We start from the raw sequence: 23,956 nt of genomic DNA on the forward strand, positions 1-23,956 counted from the left end.
GGTTCGATCCTTAGGACCCTAACTCACCTCTGACCCGAGACCCAAGCCCCTGGACCGAGCCATGCTGAAGAAAACGTGAGCCATGACAAGTAAACACTCAAACATGCATCAAACATCAATAAGATTGCATAATTTCGAAATAACCATATGAAATCTGAAAAAAAACGTCATGCATGATTAATAGCTTATATGGTGGCCAAAAAAAAGATTTAAACATGCCTTTTTAATTGATTGACGAAGGTTGATGCGTATACGGGTCTCCGGGACGACGAACGGACCAAAATCTTCACGAACGAGGTTTGATCGGCTATGGGGCTGTGATTTTTCTAAAGAAAGCGTGAAGAAAGGTTGGAGAGGAGGATGGAGTCGGCTGTTAGTATTTGGAGTAGATTACGGATTGATTGGTTTTAAATTTTGGTAGATAATAGGTTAAAAAAAAAGATATTACTAATAGTATAAATATTATTCCATAAAACTAATATTTAAAAACCCCTAATAATAATAATAATCTGATGGGAAATGCTAAATCCCGAAATATTATAATAGGGAATTTTTAAAATTTAATAAAGGTCATTAAAATGACTTATTTTGGCTAAAAATCAACCCTTAAATAAATATATAATTAAATACTAAAATTTTCCTGACAAAATACCTTAAAATATTATTTTAAGGCTCGTAAACTCATAAAATATTTTTGGCTAAGAATTTTGGTATCTCGTCCGTCCACGGTCCCGTCTACGCGATCAAAATAATAAATTCCTTAAAAATCTAGAATTTCCATAATTATGGGTTAAATGCTAAAATAAATTAAATCATGCATATAAATCACATAATATCACATAAATACATTTAACCCTTAATTAAAAATTAATTTCTCCTAATTATGCATGCGGATTTACGTTTTAAAATTTCCGGGTGTTACAATTCTCCCCCCCTTAAATTGAATTTCGTCCTCGAAATTAAAGTACTTACCCGAATAGCTCTGGGAAGCGAGTTCTCAAGAGGTTTCCTCCTCGGAGTGATTTAACCACTGGACTTTGACCATCGGTATGATCCGCGTCCTCAGTCTCCGCTCCTCTCTGGCTAAGATCCGAACAGGCCTCTCCTCAAATACTAGATCCAGTGCTAACCGCAAAGGTTCGTAATCTAGTACATGCGCCGGATTCGAGACGTATCTCCGAAGCATGGATACATGGAAGAATTGTGCACTGCTGCAAGTTCTGGTGGCAAAGCCAAACGGTAGGCCAACGTGCCAACTCTCTCCAAGATCTCAAAAGGCCCAATATACCTCGGATTCAGCTTACCTCTTCGACCAAATCTCACCACCCATTTCATAGGTGATATCTTCATAAACACATGATCACCCACTGAAAACTCAAGATCTCGTCGTCGAGTATCAGCATAACTCTTCTGACGACTCTGAGCAGTCCTCATACGATCCCGAATCTGAATTACAATGTCTGCAGTCTGCTGTACAATTTTGAGACCAAGTAGAATCCTCTCACCGACCTCATCCCAATACACGGGAGATCTGCATCTCCTCCCGTAGAGAGCTGCATAAGGAGCCATACCTATAGATGCCTGGAAGCTGTTGTTATAGGTAAACTCCATCAACGGTAATCTAGTCTTCCAAGAGCCCTGAAAGTCGATGACACAAGCTCTCAGTAGATCCTCGAGAACCTGGATCACTCTCTCAGACCATCTGTCTGGGGATGGAACGTTGTACTGAACAATAATCTAGTCCCCAACGCTGTGTGTAAACTCTTCCAAAAAGCAGATGTAAACCTCGGATCCCGGTCTGATACTATCGTCTCAGCTTTCAATCAAGGATTGACGACTCGAGATTGCCGATTCGAACCGAGAAAGAAGTGAAGGTTTGATAGCATTGCAATTAAGATTGAGTTGAGAACTTGAGCAACCGTTTGATATACTTTATCATTGATGTCATTGCAGACTTGAAGTACTATCAGACACGACTTGAAAGGTATAAATGACAGTTAATCCAGATGGGATAGAACGCTTGAAATAGCTTTCATTTCAAGTATTCCCATGTCAATCACATACGTGCTTCTTTATATTTCTTATGTGATTACTTGCTTGTATTGCTTTGTTTTCTTATGTGATTATATGTTCAAGATGTGTTTTACAGCTTTTAATGCATACAGCTTATGTTGTATTCATCTTGAACTCCAGCCTAAAAAGCACAGAGGGTTAACAGCCTAGAGTGCATATGACGTTTGGTAAGTTATAGTTGAGTGGCATGGATTGCAGCCTTCGCTTTCAGAGCCAGAAGACTCTCTATAATTGTACCAAAGTCATAGGAAATAAAGTATTTAACTTCACCTCGAATGGGTGAGTTGGTGTTGGTTAAAGATTTTATTTCCTCGGGATCCCAAAGAACTAAGCTTTATTGATATCAGCTTGATAGCCTTCCTTTGCCATTTGCATTGCATTCACGTTTATTATCTCGCGTTTTAAGTTGTTTATACTGGGATTTTATTCTCACCGGAGTTATCCGGCTATTGATTTGTTTTGTATGTGTGCATGACAATAGGTGGGGCAGGAGCTAGTCATAAGAGACATGGATAGCTCGAGTTAAAATCATAGCAAGTGAGGACATGGGTTTAGCAGCAAGTCTTGTAGTTTATGCTATTGAACAATGCTAGAAATGACACAAGAACTTTGTATATTATGGCTTAAGCATATGCTAGTTGATGTGTATCATGTTTAGAAGTTTGTAACAGCTTATAATATGGCTTATAGTCATTGTTGTAGCATGTATGCATGTTTATATTGGATTTGTACAAGTCTTGACAGCAGGATTTGACAGCAGAAGTTGCTGAAACCTGTGCTCGCTCGATCGGTAGAATTGCACCGATCGAGCGAGGCCATTATTTGAGCAAACAGAGGAATCGAGCTTTGTGCTCGCTCGATCGGTATAAATGTACCGATCGAGAGAGGCCTGGAATTCTGAAACAGAGAGCTTGAGCACTTGTGCTCGCTCGATCGGCAAAGTTTTACCGATCGAGCGAGACACCCTGTTTTTTAAAAAAAAAAAATTTAGCTCTTGTTTCTTTAATTCTTTTAAGTACTTGTTTAATTGTTAATTACAATAAATTTCCCTAAGATAAGATTAGCAACCCGGGTCCCCACACATCCTCTGACAACTTTCGCAGTAGATTCCCACCTGCAGCTGCATCTAACATGGTACGATTTGAATGAGAAAGTCCATAGTAAAAAGTTTGTACCACAAGACCGTCTGTTAATTGGTGGTGTGGAAATATCCTCAGTAGATCCTTGTAGCGTTCCCATACTTCATAAAACATTTCATGTTCTCCTTGGGAAAAGGTTGTGATATCAGCTCTCAGCTTCATTGACTTGGATGGTGGAAAGTATTTAGTGAGGAAAGCTTTCTCCAAGTCATCCCAAGTTATGATGGAACCTGCAGGTAAATTCGTTAGCCATGCTTTTGCCTTGTCTCGAAGTGAAAAAGGGAATAAACGCAAACAAATAGCGTCGTCTGAAACTCCCTGTATCTTGAATGTATCACAAATTTCTAGAAAATTTGTGAGATGCACATAGGGTTCATCAATGACACTCCCACCAAATTGAAGTGTGTTCTGAACCATTTGAAGAATAGCCGGCTTTATCTCAAAGTGATTTGCTGCTACAATTGGCCGGATTATGCTTGGTCGAGCACCTTCAATGTTTGGCAGGGCAAGATCCATCATGGATCTGTAAACTGGTTGTTCTTGTTCGTGTTCTTCTTCCATTTCTTGCTGTTGTTGCCTTCTTCTTCTGTGAAAAGTTCTTTCGATTTCTGGATCAAAAGGCAATAGTCCCTCAGGTGAGTGTTGCATGTACTGCAAGAGAATCCTGCAGTCCACAGATGGAAAAGAGTGATTAAAATTGTAATAGAGAAAAGTCAAATCAAACAAATTAAAATCTATTTAGTCCCCGGCAACGGCGCCAAAAACTTGATCGACGGAATACCAACACTTAAATTATTTGTAAAAATCTCTCAAAACCAGTCGATAATAATCGCAAGTGCACGATTCAAGTTATAATAAAATGTACTGAGTACGAGTAACGTCCTCAGGGACTAACGAAAATAATTTGTCTTTTCAATTTTCAACTACACAAAGTATCGAAAAAGTGATTTGTGAATTATCTAACATTAAAGAAAATAAGAAATCAATGTAAATAAATTTAAATTTCGCAACCAAGCAATCAATTCTCAGAATGAAGAATAACAATTCAAAATGATTTTGTTGGAATTTCGGTTCACCTTTCCCCTAATTGAACTGGACGATTGGAATTTAATTTATGCATATAAGTTTGACAAAAGTTCCTGTAACATCGACACTCTCTCTCGAGGTAATGCCAAACTAATCAACTCATTGAAGTAATTAAATCTCTTTAATTATTTATCATGATTGATTGCTTTGCGTTCTATGAATTCTACAACTTTCAACCTGGTGGTCTATGGCTATCAACATGTACTAAATATCATATCTCTATGCATATTTTAAGTCCATGAATTCTATCATTCGTCCTAATTATAAATCTATCTCTCGATAGCAATTCATAATATACGAATCTATGTTAAGGGTAGCTAATCATCAACATAGAAAGAAAAACATGATAAAATCAATTATAAACACAAATCAATTCTCAATACGTCCGATGATTCAATCACACTACAGTGTTTCGGGGTTAGGATCCCCTCGATTCCAACAAAATAAAAACTTAGCTACTGGAATTCATTACAAAAATTCAATCTCAGAGATGTTTAACATAAAAATTCAGAAAAGGAGAAAAGAAAAACTCCCAACGGAGAAGAGAAATCTTCAAGCGTTCAGCCGCCGTTTTCCTCCTGATGTGCGTCTGTCTAACCCTCAAAAACTAAGGAAATAATTGTATTTATAGTCCCCAAGAATCCTTCCCGAAATAAACTCTCAAAAGAAATTAAAATATCAAATCAGCGCATCGCGCCCGAGCGGTAGAAAATGGCCGCTCGGGCGCCTGGAAATTCCTCGCCTACTATTTCAAAAATACGTGACCGTGCCCGCGCGGTAGAAAAGTTCCGCTCGGGCGCCTAGCTTAATTCCAGGCACAGCTTTTCTCGAACTTGACTGCGCCCGCACGGTAGATAATGGCTGCCCGCGCGCCTTGCTTTTTTTCCAGAATTTTGCTTTTCTTCTTGTGCTATCTTCATGGCCTCTACTGTGCATCACCTTCTCACCAAGTATCAGCATTTCTTGGTGATTTCCTGCCATATAAATAAATAAACCAGAGGAGTCACAACAAAGACAAAACATCAACAAACGAAACAATAATGAAAAATAACAGACACAACGTAAACGAAACGAAACGAAACAAATGCAAAACAAAGCAAAATAACACACAAAAACGACTCCTATCAAGTGTGCAAGTTTCTCAAGTTCAAGTATGAAATTTTTTTTATCCTTATTCTTGAGTTTCATGTTCATGGCAAGCTAAATCTTTTTATGTCAAGGTGAAAAGGTTTCATTGTTGGTCAAGTAAGATTGTTTATATTTTGCATATTCTTTCTTTTCTATTTCTATTATTACGCATTGATCTTTATTTGTGGGTATAATTTTGGATGATTTGTTGTTATCTATTTACATCAAATACTTGTTACCTTGAATGTGGTTACTTTGATTTGTTGTCAAATATGATACAATAAATACTACAATAATTATATACTATAAATATATGTATCTATTTATAATAAAGACATATATATTATTTAGACGATAGCGTGATACTGTCGGTTGTTCTAAATAATATATTGTGATTTGAACTAACATTTATTTTTCCGCAACTAACATTTACTTTTCGCAACTAACATTTACTTTATCGTATCTAACATGAAAAAGTCATATATTTTATTTAGACGATAGTGTGGCTCTGCCGGTTGTTCTAAATAAAGTATTGTGATTTGTTCTAACATTTTCTTTTATGTCAATTTATATTTATGCACTTATATATATATATTATGGGTAACATATATTAATTATTGGTTAATCCGATATTAATATAGTGGAAACTATATTATATGATATATTTGTTTAAATATTTAATTGTTCTTTTATGTTTATATTTATGCACTTATATTTATATATATATATATATATATATATATATATATATATTATGGGTACAGTGTATTAAATATCGGTTAATCTTATATTTATATTGTGGGAACTATATTATATGATATATTTGTTTAAATATTCTTTTGTGTTTTAGTTTCTTTTATTTATTTTTATTAAACAATCTTAAATAAACCAACAATGAACTTTTGAAGTCTTGACAATTTTATAATTTGTGTACTTAAACATTATAATAATCTTTTCAACTATAATATATAATTTCTAAAATTAAACTTAAAACACTTCTCCGTGGATCGATCTCATGCTCACGAATATATTACTTGCAGACAACCTACATTTGGGTGAATTACAATTTAAGTTCTAGCATTAATTCTTAGAAAAACTATTTTGGTGTCTTGGTCTGAATTTTATTAATCCAAAAATAACCCTCTACTCACCAATATTCTTTATATTATTTTCAATTTACATTTTTTTTTAATTTTCCCTCTTTCAATTCTCTTTTTCTTCTTCTCAATTATGTGAAGATTACCGCTCTCATACCTACATATACATAAACAATATTCATGTATTATGTCGCACACACATCGGGTGTGCCTCAATTGCTAGTATATATTATAGATGTTCGGGTCCGGGACGGGTGGCCAAACTCGAGACCCATCCCGCACCTGCTTGTAGACCGGCTTAGTCGGGTCTAGACCCTCCCCACCTGGGCGGGTTTTGAAGCGGGGTCGAGTCTAGACTCGACCCATTAACATCCATACCGACAATGTCCTCTACTATAAAATTTTTGGCGGGGCCTTTGCTTGTAAAGTGGTACTCTTATCTTTATATTTAAACGGAAAATTATCAATCAATCAATCTTTAAATTGACTTTCAACTTATTTATAAATCCTTACCCCAAATAAAGCTTATTTTCTACTCATGGGAGAGAAAAAATTTTGTTTAAAAATACTCATCATACTCTTATCTACTAAAAATCATAATATATATATATATATATATATATATATATATATATATATATAGAGAGAGAGAGAGTGTGTCGTTCCCCTGCACCCTAGGGTGCAGGGGAATTGTGAGCGCCAGCTGTGCTGGCGCCCACATCAATTTTTCTTTTTTTAAAAAAATTGGGCCCAAATTTTGGCCCAATTTTATGAATAGTTTTCTTCCTTCTCTGCTTTTATTCATCTTTGCAATCTGGGCGCGGCACATTTTCTTCTTTCAAAATCGAGCGGCCTGGGTGATTTGTGGTGACGGGTGGCTGGTCGGCGGGGTGATTTGTTGTGGTGATGTGGTCGTAGTGGTGTGGTTGGGGGTGGTCGGCAAGGCGTGGTCGGGCATGAGGTGGCCAATCGGCTTGGCTGGTCGGGCTCGGGGCGCCAGGTGCGGTGGAGGTCTCGGTTGTGGTACTGATTGGGGCGGCGGCAGAGGTGTTGGTTCAGGCGGTATCAAAGGTGGAGGTGTTTGTGGGGCGGTGGGCTTGGTGATTCAACTGGCGAAGAAGGTGCTGGTTCAAGGGCGGCGGCCATGGTGCTTCGACTGATGGCAGAGTTGGAGGTGCGACCTACACGAGTGCGGGATGGGTGGCGGTTGCGACGGAGATTCGAGAGAGAAGAGTGAACAATGGTGGGTGAGAGGTGTTTCTGTGAAACAAGTGATGGGACGTGGGAGATGGGTTGGGAATTTTAAATTAAAAAAAAAAAAAAAAGACACATGGGGCACCAGCTAGGCTGGCGCCCCATTTTTCCCTGCACCCAAGAAGATTCTATATATATATATATATATATATATATATATATATAAAGTGAGAATGAACTCAAAAAAAAAACTGATGAAAATAGTATTTATATAAAAATTCAAATAGAAATTAAAAAAACGTAAATCATATCATATATATGCTTATGTTGATACGAGATAAAATATGTGTTTGAAAAGTAAACATATACTTCCAAATCATTATTGAAATAAATACGATAAAAACTAAAATTTCGAATAGGGGATGAATCAATTCTTATGCTCAAAACTATAGCAGAAAAATTAAAAATAAAAATCGAAGAAACAAAATTTATAATAGCAATTACATATCTAATAAAATATGTAATATATTATAATAGGCAATAACTTTCCAAGACAATATATTTATTTATACAATTTGAAGAACACAAATTTAAACAAAAGATTATCAAATTTTCACATTCCCAAAATACGAACGACATTTCGTGTAGGGTGTTACGCCTTAAACGCATACAAATTTTGTGTTATGAGATTAATGTCTTTAATGCATTAACAAATCTCATAATATTATGTTTTGATGATTACAAAACTCGGTTAATTGTTACTAACCATTTAAAGTGAGATTTTGCAGAATAAATTTATTGACAATATTAAAATTTATTTTGAAGCTATCAATGTATTTATAAAGTCTCATATTTCTCATATAATGGACACAATGTTATGTGGATGATATGAAACATTGTTATGAGGATATGAAGAAATGGACAAGAAGAAGCCAAAGTATGGAACATCAACTTCCGAAAATTACTGGGAATTATCTATGCTTTGAAATTCGATCTCCACCAGTCATAATCTAGACGAGGAAGTGTAAAATCTTCTTTCCAAATCTGAGAGAAATCCAAAGGCTATAATGACAGATATGATTTTTTTCAAATATGCTGCACAGTACCCACTCCTGCAAGGAACGAAGTTGGACAGAAGTTGTATAACATCCTAATTAAATCTGATCAGTGGAGATTTGAGAGTGTTTGTAAAAATAGTTTGTGAGTTGGTTGTGCTATTGTTGTAAACACTTGAGTGTGAAGCCATGTGTGTTGTATTTTCGTTGTAAACATTTGAGTGTGAAGCCAAGTGTGTTGTGTTGAGGCTATCCTTGGAGCCCTTAAGGCCAAGTGTTCGAGTTGTATCGACGCGGTGATTGTGTTGAGTTGTACGGCTATCCTTGGAGCCATCAAGGCCAATATGTTAAAGTGCTAGTGGATCCTTGGTTAATCGATCTTAACGAAAAAGGGGAGACGTAGAAGATTTATCATCGAACTTTCATAAACATATTCTATCTCATTTATTGCTTTATTTATTTTACGAATTTATTTACCGCATTTATTTTTTATTGCTTTAAGTCTTCCGCTTGCGTATTTGCATAATCGCTTTAAATTGCTAAAGTTGTCAATAGAACCTAACCCCACCCCCCATTAGGTCCTAACAAGTGGTATCAGAGCCACCAATTTTACAAAATATTTTCAAAAAGGCTCTATGGCAAATCTAGCGAGCGATTATTCTCAAGGACAATCAACCAATCGTCCTGCTCTTTTCAACGGCATAAACTACAGATATTTTAAAAATCAAATGTCCCTATATATCCAATCCGTAGATTATGATCTTTGGAAAGTAACCGTTAAAGGTACATATATACCTATGAAATAGGTTGAAGGGGTTAAAGTTCCTAAATGAATGGATGACCTTTCAAAGGAGGACATGAAGTTAATTTCTCAAAATGCTAAAGCTATGAATATTTCGCATTGTTCTTTATATATGAACGAATACAACCGGAACTCGATGTGCTCCTCCGCAAAAGAGATATGAGATAAATTGGATATATGTCACGAAGGGACTAGTAAAGTCAATGAGACAAAGATCGATCTACTCCAACTCAAATACGAGACATTTGAGATGGAAGACAATGAGGATGTTGACACCATGTTCCGAAGGCTCACCCAAATCACCAATGAGTTAGCTCAACTTGGAGAACAATATCCATCCAAGTAAGAATGGAGGAGAGCTCTATGCACCCTACCCAAAGAGTGGGGTGCAAAGAGAATGACCATCATCGAATCCAACAAAGGTGATGCCGCATCCTATGATATTGACCAACTTCATGAGACCGCAAAAGCCCATGAGTTTAAAGTATCCACAAGAAAGGAAGCGAAGAAAGAAGATGAAAAGATCAAGGCAAAGGGAATTGCCTTATCTAGCCAAGTTGAAAATGATGATGACATGGTGCTCTTCGCAAGGAAATTCAAAAGATTCATGCGAGGAAATAAATTCAAGAAGACAGACAAGGAAGTGATATGCTACAATTGTCAACAATAAGGGCATTATGCAAATGAATGCTCTCTCAAGAAAAAAAATGACAAAGGCAAGAAGAAAGCACTCATAGCCACTTGGAGCGATAGCGATGACGACGATGAGAAAGCCAGCATATGACTCATGGCTAAGGATGATGACATCGCCTTCGACAACGATGACGAGGTACCTTCCTATGATGAACTATTGCATGCATATCAACTCATGTATGATATGACTAAATCTCTTAGAAAGGAAAATAAAAACCTTAAAAATAAATTAGAATCTAAGGAGCATGAAAACCTAAGGTTAAAGGATAAAATAGCTCACTTAGAAAACTCATTTGACAAATTCAATGTTAGTAACAATAAATTGAATTACTTATTAATCATGCAAAAATGTATTTTTGATAGAGGCTGTTTAGGGTATAAAAAAAAATCAATAGACTTTACTAGTCTCATTGCTAAAGCTAAAATGAGATCACCCCCTACATTCTCTTATTGTTGTAAAATTGGTTATGTTAGACATAAAAGTAGATCTTTAAGATTTCAATATGATCAAAAGAACTATATGAAATGGAGGCCTAAGAGTACTTACAACTTACTAGTCGGCAGTATGAGATCATGATCTAAGGGAGTTCATCATAGACCGGTTTAAATTGTCTTGAATTGCGACGGATCCTCCTGATGAACGCTGATCTATCCAAGAAAATAGGTTTTTAAAGAGGCCATAGCCCTACCTATTACTGGGAGCACTCTTGGAAAATGGCAATGATGTTGCTATGAGAGACTGAACTCTTAGAAATCTATTTTATGTTTTTCTTTTCTACAACTGTGGACCCAAAAGAACTAAAGGGTACCAAAAACACTCTCTGCATGAAAATAGGAAAAATATTCTTCCTAGCATATGGTATCTAGACAGTGGATATTCTAGACATATGACGGGGAACAAGGATCTACTCCAATCCCTCAAACCAAAGGAGAAGGGAACTGTCACCTTTGGAGACAACATCAAAGGAGTAATTGAAGGAATCAGCTCAATTGTTATATCTAAATCTTGCTTGATTGATGATATACTCCTAGTGAAAGGGCTTAAACATAATCTACTAAGCATAAGTCAATTGTGCGATAGAGGTTATGAAGTCAAATTCACTCCCCAACACTGCACTATATCACTCACGACTGACAAATCCATAAATTTCAAAGGATATAGAAGTGAAAATGTATACAAGGTTTCTTTAAATAATTTATCTTTATCAAATATCAAAAGCCTTGTATCCTTGAATTTTGATTATAACATTCTTTGGCATAGACGACTAGGTCATGTTGGTCCTAGTACCATAGAGAAAAATTTTTAAAGTTGATTTAGTTGTTGATATGCCAAAACTTAATTTAAAATTAGATTCTTTTTGTGATTCGTATGAACTTGGAAAACACAAAAAAAAATATTTTAAAAGCAAAAATTTTGTATCAACTTATATACCCCTAAACTTTTTCACCTAGATCTATGTGGTCCCTCGAGTAATGCTACCCTAGGAGGGTATCTTTATGCATTTTTCATTGTGGATAATTTTTCACGTTACACATGGACATTGTTTTTATCCCACAAAAATGATGCCTTTGATTATTTTTAAACTTTTGTCAAACGTGTTGAGAATGAGAAAAATCTTTCAATAAAACAGATCCGTAGTGACCACGGAACTGAATTTCAAAATGAGAGTTGTACAAATTTTTATGAAGAGAAAGGCATCGGTCATAATTCTTCTTGTCCTTGGAATCCTCAACAAAACGGGGTCGTTGAGAGGAAAAATAGAACACTTGTAGAGATTACAAGGACCATGATATGTCAGCATTCTCTTCCAAAATATTTTTGGACCGAAGCAATGAACACTGCATGTTATATCATCAATCGTGTATCAATAAGGCATATTCTCAATAAAACTCATATGAATTATGGAGAGGGAGAAAGCCTAACATTTCATACTTTCGAGATTTTGGTTCAAAATGCTATATCCATAATAATGGTAAGGACAACCTTGGTAAGTTTGATGCCAAGTCCGACAAAGACATCTTTCTCGGATATTCCACAACAAGTAAGGCTTATAAAGTATTTAATAAATGCACTTTACTTGTTGAGGAATAAATGCATGTTGTATTTGATGAATCTATGTCTATTGTTTATCGCACTAAAAATGATGACATAGATTTACTTGATGAATAGATGAATTCCTCAAGCTTAAATGATTTAAATGTTTCTGTTGAGGAAACGCCTCTTTCGAAGGAATGGACGCTTCACAAATATCACCCAATGGATCTTATCATCGGAAGTCCTTCGAAGGGAGTAACCACTCGCTTTTATCTTAATAATATTTGCAATCATCTTGCCTTTGTTTCTCATATTGAACCTAAGTGTATTGATTATGCTTTATTAGATGATGCATGGATTATTGCTATGCAAGATGAGTTGAATGAATTTAAACATAATATGTTTGGTATCTTGTTCCTAGGCCGCATGATAGATCTATTATTGGAACTAAATGGGTCTTTAGGAATAAACTTGACGAGCATGGTACTATCGCTAGAAATAAAGCTAGACTTGTAGCAAAAGGATATAGTCAAGAAGAAGACATAGATTATGATGAAACTTATGCGCCTGTTGCTACACTAGAATCTATTCGGATGCTACTTGCTTTTGCTTGCTCTAGAAATTTTAAGTTATTTCAAATGTATGTCAAAAGTGCCTTTCTTAATGGTGAATTGAAAGAAAAAGTTTATATTGAACAACATGATGACTTTGTTGATCTTTTTTTGCCTGATCATGTGTTTAGACTTAACAAAGCATTGTATGGTTTAAAACAAGCTCTTCGAGCTTGGTATGAAAAATTATCAAATTTCCTTCTTTCAAATGTTTTTTCAAGATGAAATATTGATAATAAGTTGTTTACCAAACATGCTAAAGATGACTTATTGATTGTGCAAATTTATGTTGATGACATAATTTTTAATTCCACTAATGAAACTCTACGTCAAGAATTCTCCAAGCTTATGCAGGATCACTTCGAGATGAGCATGATGGGAGAACTTAATTATTTTCTCGGATTGCAAATCAAGCAGTGCAAGGATGGGTTCTTTGTGAACCAAAGCAAATACATCAAGGAGATTCTGAAGAAGTTTGGGATGGAGAACACAAAATCATCATCTACACCGATGAGCGCAGCAATCAGACTCGACAAGGATAAAATGGTAAATATGTAGATCAATCTTTCTTTCGTAGTATGATTGACTCCTTATTATATGTTATTGCTAGTAGACCGGACATTATGTTTAGTGTTTTCTTGTGTTCACTATTTCAATCATGTCCAAAGAAATCACATTTATTCGCTTTAAAACGCATTTTCAAATATTTTAAAATACTCCAAATCTCGGCTTGTGGTATTTGAAAAATTCTTTCTTTGATTTAAAAGCTTACTGTGATGCTGAATTTTGTGGATATAAGGTGGACAGGGAAAGAACTAGTGAAACTTGCTTCTTTCTAGGAAATTGTTTAGTTTCTTGGTTTTCAAAGAAACAAAATTGTGTTGTGTTGTCAACGACCGAAGCCTAATATATGGATGTCGGTAGTTGTTGTTCGCAAATTATTTGGATGAAGCATCAATTGCTCGACTATGGTGTATCTTTTTCAAAAATCCCTATTTTCTGTGACAACACTAGCGCCATATGTCTTACAAAGAATCCTATTCAACATTCGCACCAAACATATTGACATTCGTCATTATTTTATTCGTGATCACATCGAACAAAATGAAGTTGAACTTCAATATGTTGACACTAAAAATAAAATTGCCGATATTTTTACAAAACCACTAGATGAAAATACTTTTATTCGTTTGCGTGGTGAACTTGGCATGATTGAGTTGTAATCACTTGTGGATATAAATAAATTTAATGTCATATTAAAGGAGAGATTAATATTAAATTCGAGCAATTTAATGTTGGATAATAAAAATTAATTGTATTTATTCAAAGTTATAAAGCTCACATTTTATGTGAAATTTATGTGTTGCATTTTAGAAATCATATTTCAATTATCTTGTTTTGCATTTACTTTTTCAGTCTTTTTGATTATCACAAAAAGGAGGTGAATTATTTTGGTTAAATACTTTAGCTAAGGGGGAGAGTCAGTTTGGTTAAATGAATGGAGAATAAAATTGGTTATTTGATAAATAAATTTTTAATTCTCTTCTTAGCTAATTGTTTAATTTAGCGGGAGTTTATTCATGCAATTATATTGTGTAAATTTAAATTATTTATTTAATATTGCACATTTATTTCTCCCATTTAACCAAGTTTTATGATCATCAAAAAAGGGGAGATTGTTACGCCTTAAATGCATAAAAATCTCGTGTTATGATATTAATGTCTTTAATGCATTAACAAATCTCATAATATTATGTTTTGATGATTATAAAACTTGGTTAATTTTTACTAACCATTTAAAGTGAGATTTTGCAGATTAGATTTATTGACAAATAAATTATTGGAAGTTATTTGAAGCTATCAATGTATTTATGAAGTCTCATATTGCTCATATAATGGACACAATGTTATGTGGATGATATGAAACATTGTTATGAGGATATGAAGAAAAGAAAAAGAAGAAGCCAAAGTATGTAGCATCAATTTCCAAAAATTAATGGAATTATCTATGAATTGAAATCTGATCTCCACCGGTCATAATCCAGATGAGGAAGTTTAAAATATTATGTCCAAATTTGAGAGAAATCCAACGGCTGTAATGACAATATGATTTTTTCAAATATGTTGCACAATACCCACTCCTGCAAGGAACGAAACCATGAAGATTCAACTTCAGAAAATAACTGGGAATGATTGAGACATCCAAATTAAATCTTCACCAATCAGATTTAAATTTAGGATGTTATCCAACTTTTTTATAATTTTCAGATCCATCCAACGTATGGATTGAGAGATATGAATTTTTCAAATGTGTCGCGCAGAACAAGATGCGGAAACAAGATGAAGCAACTTCCGAAAATTACTGAAAATGTTTGACTCGTTCAAATCAAATCTCCATTTTTCAGAATGAAGATAAAAATGTTTTAAAGCGTCAGCGAAAATTTCAGATAACTCTAATGGTTAGATTGTGAGATATGATTTTTCCACAAAATCCACTCAGTGCTGTTTTGGAAGGGGACAGCGGCACCGAACACTTTTTGCCTACTTCTGACTTTCCAACAAACGCTCCATGCACTCAAATTAGATTCAAATCCTTTCCAACTATAAATAGAGGCTTTCCAAGGTCATTTGGAGACATCCCAACTCATTTCTTCTCTCCTTTGCAAGCAATCTTCTATCTATCAAAGTGTTTGTGTGATATATTCAAATATTTGAGAGTGTTTGTAAAAATAGTTTGTGAGTTGATTGTGCTATTGTTGTAAACACTTGAGAGTAAAGTAAAGCGTATTGTGCTATCGTTGTAAACACTTGAGTGTGAAGCCATGTGTGTTGTGTTGAGGCTATCATTGGAGTCCTTAAGGCCATGCGTTCGAGTTGTATCGACGCGGTGATCGTGTTGAGTTGTACGCTATCCTTGGAGCCATCAAGGCCAAGATATTAAAGTGCTAGTGGATTTTTGTTTAATCGATCTTAACCATGAAGGAGAGACGTAGGCGATTTATCGTCAACTTTCATAAACATATCTCATCTCATTTATTGCTTTTTATTTTACGCATTTATTTATCGCATTTATTTTTGATTGCTTTAAGTCTTCCATTTGCGTATTTGCATAATTACTTTAAATTTTTAAAGTTATCAATAGAACCTAAATCCCCATACACGCCTAAACGTTAGGCGGTTGCCCATCGCCTCGCTTTCTTGTAAGGCTATGCCTTTAAGCGTTCCCGCCTAATCTTTCGCCTAGACGGCGCCCAAGCCGCCTAAGTTGGCAGCAATCCGCCTAAGAAGTTATTATTTTTTTATAAAAAATTTAAAAATTAAAAATTAAAAAAAGAGACGCGGCGCGAGAAACAAACATATAAATAAAAAAAAAGCGCAGAAAAAAAAATCAAGTAAAAAAAATTAAATCTAATAATACATATAAAAACTTGATATTTATTTACATCTATGTTGCTGTTATTATTATTATTAACATTATTAAATTTTTTTTATAAGATTATTATCCAAAAACTAAAAAATATAAGACATAAAATTTATATTTTATAGTAAAATTCATTAATATTCCAAGTTATTTATTATTTAGATTTTAAAAAAACAGCCTAAGCGGCTAGGCGTTAGGCGGTGGGTCGTCGCCCGCCTACCGCCTTTCACTTTTTAAAACATTGATAAATAATAGATAATTTTAATATTTTTAATAATATTGTGTTTTCAATTTATTTAAGAAGAGTAAACTTTATATAAAATTTCATGATATTCTATATTTATATCTATATATATATATAATATAATAAAAATAGAAATAACAACATTTTTTCGTCCAAAAAATATTTTCCCAAAAACTGTAAGGTCACTTTAATCTTGGACAAATGGTGGTGGGCACGGTAAGTAGCAGCATAACAAAATTATAAATATATATCAAGATAGTCTTTTAAAAAAGAAAATTTCAAGTTTTCTCGCTTAAAATAATTAATTCAAATAGATTATGTATCTATATAAATAAAAAAAATTAAAAATATAAACAAATAATTTAAATATTTCAAAAAATAGATGTGTAATTGCATTCTCATTACAATTCCTCGATTTTTGTGTCATCCACTAACGAATAAATAAATAAATTTATTATATAAATAGAAATGTATAGTAAAAAATAAAAATAACATTTCTCAGCCCAAAAAAATTTACTTCAAATAGTATTATAAAAAAAATAAAAATAAAAATAAAAATAAAAATAAATATGCATCATTATATGTAATGCTCGCCTTTTCGATTTATGTCCATTTATATTCTTAAAAATTTATAAATTTTAGTATGTTTTTTGGATAGTATTATCGAAAAATGAAAAAAAAAACTCAAAAATACATAATTTAATTACTTTTAATATATCTATAAAATCTATATATATATATCATAAAAAAACTATCATTTTTGTCTAAAATTTCTTCCCAAAATATTTAAATATTGTATAAATACAAATAAAGATATAATTAAATTTGAAATTATAGATAAAGATAATATTGAAGATTTAAAAAATATAATTATTTTATCTAAAAAATTTAAAAATATAAATAAAAATATGATAGGATTCTTTTAAAAAAAATAAAATAATATTTTTCGTCAATTTTAGTTTTGTTTTCAAAGCTGATTGTTTCGCCAATATACAATTATAAATATATGCAGCAATAATTTAAAAATGGTTTTATAAAAATTTATTAAATACCATTTTAATTTTTTTTCTACTTATAAAACATTAAATATTTATTTTGAAACATGTCCAAATGGAGCCCATAACAGTTTAAATTATATTTAGATTGAGTCATTTGAAATATATGGACTCATTGAATTTTAAATTAATATAAATATGATTTTTTTGGGTTTAAGTTATTTAAATAATAAAAATATATTTAAATCAATGAATTTGAACCCATAAAGAAAACCAACCCCAATCAACCCAACCCAACCCTAAATATAAGGCCAACAATTCCCTTGTAAAACAAAGCCGAGCCGCGTTTTGACTCAACAAAGTTCTCCGTAAAGTGTAGCGCAGATCAAAATCTACAGCCTTTTCGTTCGTTCTTTATTCTCCAGAAGATGCACAATTGTAAGTTTAATTTTCTTAGAAATATCATCTTCACTTTCTTTTGGTTTTTTATACAAAATTTTAATTTTCTGTTTTTAGTTTGGGGGAGCGCTATATTTCTTGCTGCTCGAGTTGCAAGTGTTGGACTTTTATGCGTGGGAGTTTGTGTTTTATTAAATTATGAACCGAAACTCTATCATCTGGTAAACCTATGACTGACTTTTGGAACAAGTTTTTGTCATATGTATATATGTTGAACCAAATAACTACTGCTTTTGATAAACAGGGTTTTGATATCGATTCGAAGAATGAGAATGAGAATGAGAATGAGAATGTGGAGGAGAAGGAAGATAGAATTAGCCAATTGTCGGATGATGTCATCTCTTCGATTATCTCGCGATTGGCTACCGTTGATGCTGTTAGGACAAGTGTTCTGTCCAGGAGATGGAGGCATATTTACACCCACATCAACCGAGTCAAAATTAGTTGCACTGATTTGTGCTTTCCTCGTCTGGAGAGGACTCTCCAATCACAAAGGAAGTTTGTGGAAAGAGTGGATACCTTTTTAAAACATCATTCTGGATCTAAAATAATGTCTTTTGAATTGGTTTGTTATTTTTGTGGATCCATCTCTGACAAATTTAAGGAATTGATGAATTCTCTGGGCACTCTGGGAGTGGAACAGTTTACGCTTGGATTTTGCTCCAACCGATATCAGAGCCCTGTTTTTTCTACTGATCTTCTTCATGGGGTGAAATATCTACGGTTGAAGGGTGGTTCTTTTTTAACACCAAACAAAAATGCTCTCAGAGTTCTTGAATTGGATCGTATTTCTTTCACTTCTGAGGCTGTGCAGAGCTTGTTATCGAATTGCACGAGCCTCCAATCGATGATCTTAAGATTTTGTGAGCTTCCCACCAAATTACTAATTCATGGTCCTCATCTCCAGTTAAAGAGTTTGACGATATTTCATTGTATATATGTCGTAGAGATAGAGTTGTCTGCCAACAATCTAACTCATTTTGATATATGTGACCTCCTGGGTATTGTGAAATTATCCTTTTCTCACGTACCATTGCTGAAAACTTTAGCTCTCAGGTTCTATGGCAGCGAAATAGTTCCTTACGTATTTGAAAAAACCGCTGAAGATCTACCTCATCTAGAATCCATGGTTTTTAGGACAAGTGCCAGCTTGTTTGAGGTGTGACAAATCTCTTTTGACTATTTATATATTCTTTCTCTCCTTACAAAAAGTGAAGAAATATGTTATATAGTTTTTGCATTTGTCAGGGATGCAAACTGGATCGAGTCATTAGCAAGCTTATCAACCTCGGACATTTGGTTCTAATATTAGAAGGACACCACCATAAGCTTGATCTGCTAGAACTTGATGTATTCCTGTATTCATGCCCCCTTCTACACAAGTTCCAATTATCAATGGTATTCATCACATTGCACCTACACCTTGCTCCACCATGATAATGTGTTTTGAGTTTATGAATATTTGTGGCTTATATATTTATTCTATTGGTTCTTGTGCATTTAGGAAGGTAAGTGGACATTTAACCTAAAAAAAGCATTGAAGAGAATGGTCAGGCGTGACAATCAGTTGAAAGAAGTGGAATTTAATGGATTAAGCGAGAAGAATTGTGAGTATAGTTTTATTTGGTACATCCTTAAAACTATACTCTCCCTCAAGCGACTGGTACTCTCTGAGCATCCTTTATTCTATCAAATATATGATAGAAAGTGGACGACTTCGATTTCTAATTCGAGGAATTGCGAGAGGAGACGTCAAATGATTTATAAATGGTTGCATAAACAGTCTCTTTCTACGGACGTTGAGATTATTATCTTGTAAAGTAAAGTTAGTTTCAACCTTCATTTAAATTAAATTTGTGAACTTTTTACATTAATTTTATGAACTTTAGTATATTTTGCTTATCGTACTTTGTTGAGAGAAGGCATTGATCCGATGCATTTGTGATTCGATGTTGATGAGCATTTGAGAAGTTTGATATTGCTGTCTGTACTTAAAGATCTGTATACATAAAAATAGGTATGCCCATTGAAATAGTGATTATATAAATGACTCTATTATTCTACAGTTTGTTACTATTTCTTGTTTTTATAGCACAGGTGACTCGACTTTGTTAGACTAATTCTGAAATCGGGGTATTATTTTATTTTATTATTTTATTTTTTGCATTATTAATTCAAAACAATGGATGTCACAATCCGCGAACCGGGTGAGTCTAATCCAAGTTAGAAATGTTTTATCCGTCACAAATTTAATGTTTTTAAATTTATTAAATTTAAAAGTTTAAAAATTAACAAAAATAAGTAAATTTAATTTCAAAAATATATTGATAATATTTAAGACAAGAAAATATTTTCACAAGTTAAAATTTAACAATTTGTAATTAATTAATAATTATTAGCCAAAAAATTATAATAATATATTTTTATACTAAATATATCGTAATAAAATAAATTCATTTAATAATAATATTATACACTCAAATTATGGATAAAATATTAATTATTTAGTATATTTACATATTATTAATATTACTTTTATATATATATAAATGTATATTTTAAATTTATATATATCTTTACTATTTTATTAAAGCTAGAAGCCTTAGAAAAATTATTTTGATGTTTTGGTCTGGATTTTATTAATCCAAAAATACCCCTCTACTCACCAATATTCTTTATATTATTTTCAATTTACATTTTTTTTTAATTTTCCCCCTTTTTCAGTTCACTTTTTTGTTCTCAATTATGTGAAAATTACCGCTCTCATACCTACATATATATAAACAATATTCATGTATTATGTCGCACACACATCGAGTGTGCCTCAATTGCTAGTATATATTATAGCGGGTCGGGTCCGGGACGGGTTTGGCCAAACTCAAGACCCATCCCGCACCTGCTTGTAGACCGGCTTAGCCGGGTCTAGACCCTCCCCACTGAGGAGGGTTTTGAAGCGGGTCGGGTTTAGACTCCACTCATTGTCCTCCTTATCGACAATGTCCTCTACTCTAGCATTTTTGGTTGGGCCTTTGCTTGTAAAGTGGCACTCTTATCTTTATATTTAAAGGAAAAATTATCAATTAATCAATCTTTAAACTGACTTTCAACTAAGAGGGTGTTTGACAAGGTTTAAAAGCTCTTTCAAACAACTTATAAGCTGTTTTTGAGCTTTTAAGCTCTCAATATTTGTTTGGCTAAAATTTGTAAAAACAGCTTATAAGCTGTCAAAATAAGATGTTTGACAGCTTATAAGCTGTTTTTATAAAAGTAAGGGGGGAGATAATTTTTTCAGTAAGATCTTATTTTAATATTCTATATTTCTAAAATACCCTTGAATATTTTCATAAATCTCCATTATATCCTCTACCCATTAAATATTAAATATTATTTTAAAAAAATTAACAATCATATAAACTTTTATAAAGTAAAATATTAAAATTATTTTATATTCTAATATTAAAACTATTTTCGTATATGTATAACTCAAAACATTACTTTCATATAATTATACCCTTTCTGGTAATTTTGACAATAAAAAGATCTTATAATACCAACATATCAACATCTTTAAGTTGTTTAAAATAAGTTTACCCAAACACTTTAACAGCTTATTTTTAAAATAAGTTAAGCTTATTTTAATAAGTTTAGCCAAACACCATCTAATTTATAAATCCTTACCCAAATAAAGCTTATTTTCTACTCACGGGAGAGAAAAAATTTTGTTTAAAAATACTCATCATACTCTTATCTATTAAAAATCATTATATATATATATATATATATATATATATATATATATAAAGTGAGAGAATGAACTCAAAAAAAAAAAAACTTATCCAATTAGTATTTATATAAAAATTCAAATGAAAATTAAAAAAAAACATAAATCTTATCATATACATGCTTATGTTGATACGAGAGCAAATATGTGTTTGAAAAGTAAACATATACTTTCAAATCATTATTGAAAGAAATACAATAAAAAACTAAAATTTCGAATAGGGTATAAATCAATTCTTATGCTCGAAACTATATAAAAAAAAATTAAAAATAGAAATCGAAAAAACAAAATTTATAATAGCAATTACATATCTAATAGAATTTGTAATAGTTATTATAATAGGTAATAAATTTCTAAGACAATATATTTATTTATACAATTTGAAGAACACATAAATTTAAACAAAAGATTATCAATTATTCACACTCCCAAACTACGAAAGACATTTCGTGTAGGAAATGAAAGATTTACAAAGAATTTTCATAAACGAAATACAAATCCAATAAAATTAAAAATAGAAAATATTTTGTTAGGATCGAAATATGTGTGTAGAGGGGGGTGAATACACAAACTAAAATATTTTAGAGCTATAATAGTTCTTGAAATGTTCAAAAATGAATCGAGCACCGATGAATTATAAAGAGTTTGGTTTTCAAACCAAGCGGAATACACTCGAAATAATCCTTTTTAGAAACCGAATAAACATTTTGTAAATCATTTGAAAGAATGCAAGTTGAAATAATAAAAATAGTTTGGTTGAAACATTTTATCAAACACTTTGTATGCAATATTTTGGTGTATGAAAACACATAAAATGCTTCAACAATGCATACTATAAACAGTGGAATAATAAAATAAATGCAATAAACAAATAGACACGAATTTGTTTATGAATGTTCGGAGCTTAATCTTCTATGTCACCCCTTCTTCCTCATCGGAAGGATCCACTAGAAGACTTTGATTTATACAACCCATTTGTGCAAACCCAATCCAATTTAGGACTTATCCAATGCCTAAACAATAACTCTTACCCACTCTCGATCGTAGACTTCAACCTACCAATTCGCATAATGTTTTACGTCTTTATTCCAAGACTACAAACACAATCATTAATGTTTTTGTGTTAAGCCTCACTCAACTAATCTTTGAAGCTCATCTCTCTTTTATATTTGTGAGTGATTGTGTGTGAAGATTTAATCTCGTTGAAAGCTCATCTCTTATTCTTCTTTTTCCTCAGTTTTGGGCTTGCTCTCATTCTAGCTTCTTTTTCTTTAATAATCTGCCCATGATTTTAATCCCAATCAAAAGCTTGTTCTTGATCTTCAAAGTGTTGTATTTATAGCTCCAAGAATTATTTGATTAGATTCAAGAATATGACCGTTTGAGATGTTTTTAGACACTTTCTGAGGTAGCAATGATCATATTTGAGTAGCTGGCATATTTCTAAGTTTGAGCTGATTTTACTGTTCATCGGACTGGTTTGACCGATTTGATTTGGTCAAAATAATCTGCTCTGGTCAAGCTTTGATCTGGTCTGGATCAATTGATCTGGTATAGAGCAACTTTGATCTGGTCTTCTTCACTTGATCTGGTTTGGCCATGTTTGATTTGATCTGTTCATTTGATTATAATTCTTGTTTACTGATTTTTGAGCAAAGTCATAAACATGAAAGTTGTATTCCTTTCTCTTGGATTTCCACGGAATCAAGAATCGCTCGATTTCGAGTTTGTATGTGAAAGATATACTCGAAATACTAAGTTGTGTCAGAAATTCTGTTCTGCAGATTTTCTGTGCAGATCCTGAGACTTCATCGTGATTTAGCAGATTCTTACACTCCGATTTAGATTGAGCTGGTTGAAGATGATTTGTATATCATTGTCTTAGATTCTTAACATATATAAAATCATCCCGTTTGGATAAGCGAGATGTGAGTTACGGCCAAAATACCAAAATTGGCCTGTTTGATATGGTTGATGTAACTTTGATCTGATGTGCATCCAGCTCGATGCTGCGACCAACTTTTCGCCTTAATAAAATCCAAATTAACTGATATGGCCTGCAATATGACTTGTAGATATTTTAGTAAGCTTTCCAACCGTTAAAATCACAAGTCATTTGGATCACCGAGCTATGAGATATGAT

At 33.0% G+C, this 23,956-nt stretch overlaps 1 protein-coding gene and 1 non-coding gene across 2 annotated transcripts; both read left to right on the top strand.

The window, feature by feature from the left end:
* The first annotated feature begins 3,264 nt into the window (after positions 1–3,264).
* Positions 3,265–3,371, top strand: LOC140894186 (small nucleolar RNA R71). The gene has a single exon (XR_012153732.1). It is a non-coding gene; the product is annotated as a small nucleolar RNA R71 (small nucleolar RNA).
* A 6,600-nt stretch (positions 3,372–9,971) lies between these two features.
* On the top strand, positions 9,972–19,977 carry LOC140888109 (F-box/FBD/LRR-repeat protein At5g44980-like). The gene is made up of 5 exons (XM_073295791.1): positions 9,972–10,151; positions 18,277–19,191; positions 19,281–19,430; positions 19,537–19,639; positions 19,922–19,977. The coding sequence occupies exons 1-5, from the start codon at positions 9,972–9,974 to the stop codon at positions 19,975–19,977; spliced, it is 1,404 nt and encodes a 467-aa protein (XP_073151892.1).
* The last annotated feature ends 3,979 nt before the right edge of the window (positions 19,978–23,956 follow it).

The sequence above is a fragment of the Henckelia pumila genome, chromosome 3 (assembly GCF_033568475.1).
Source record: "Henckelia pumila isolate YLH828 chromosome 3, ASM3356847v2, whole genome shotgun sequence".
Taxonomy (NCBI): domain Eukaryota; kingdom Viridiplantae; phylum Streptophyta; class Magnoliopsida; order Lamiales; family Gesneriaceae; genus Henckelia; species Henckelia pumila.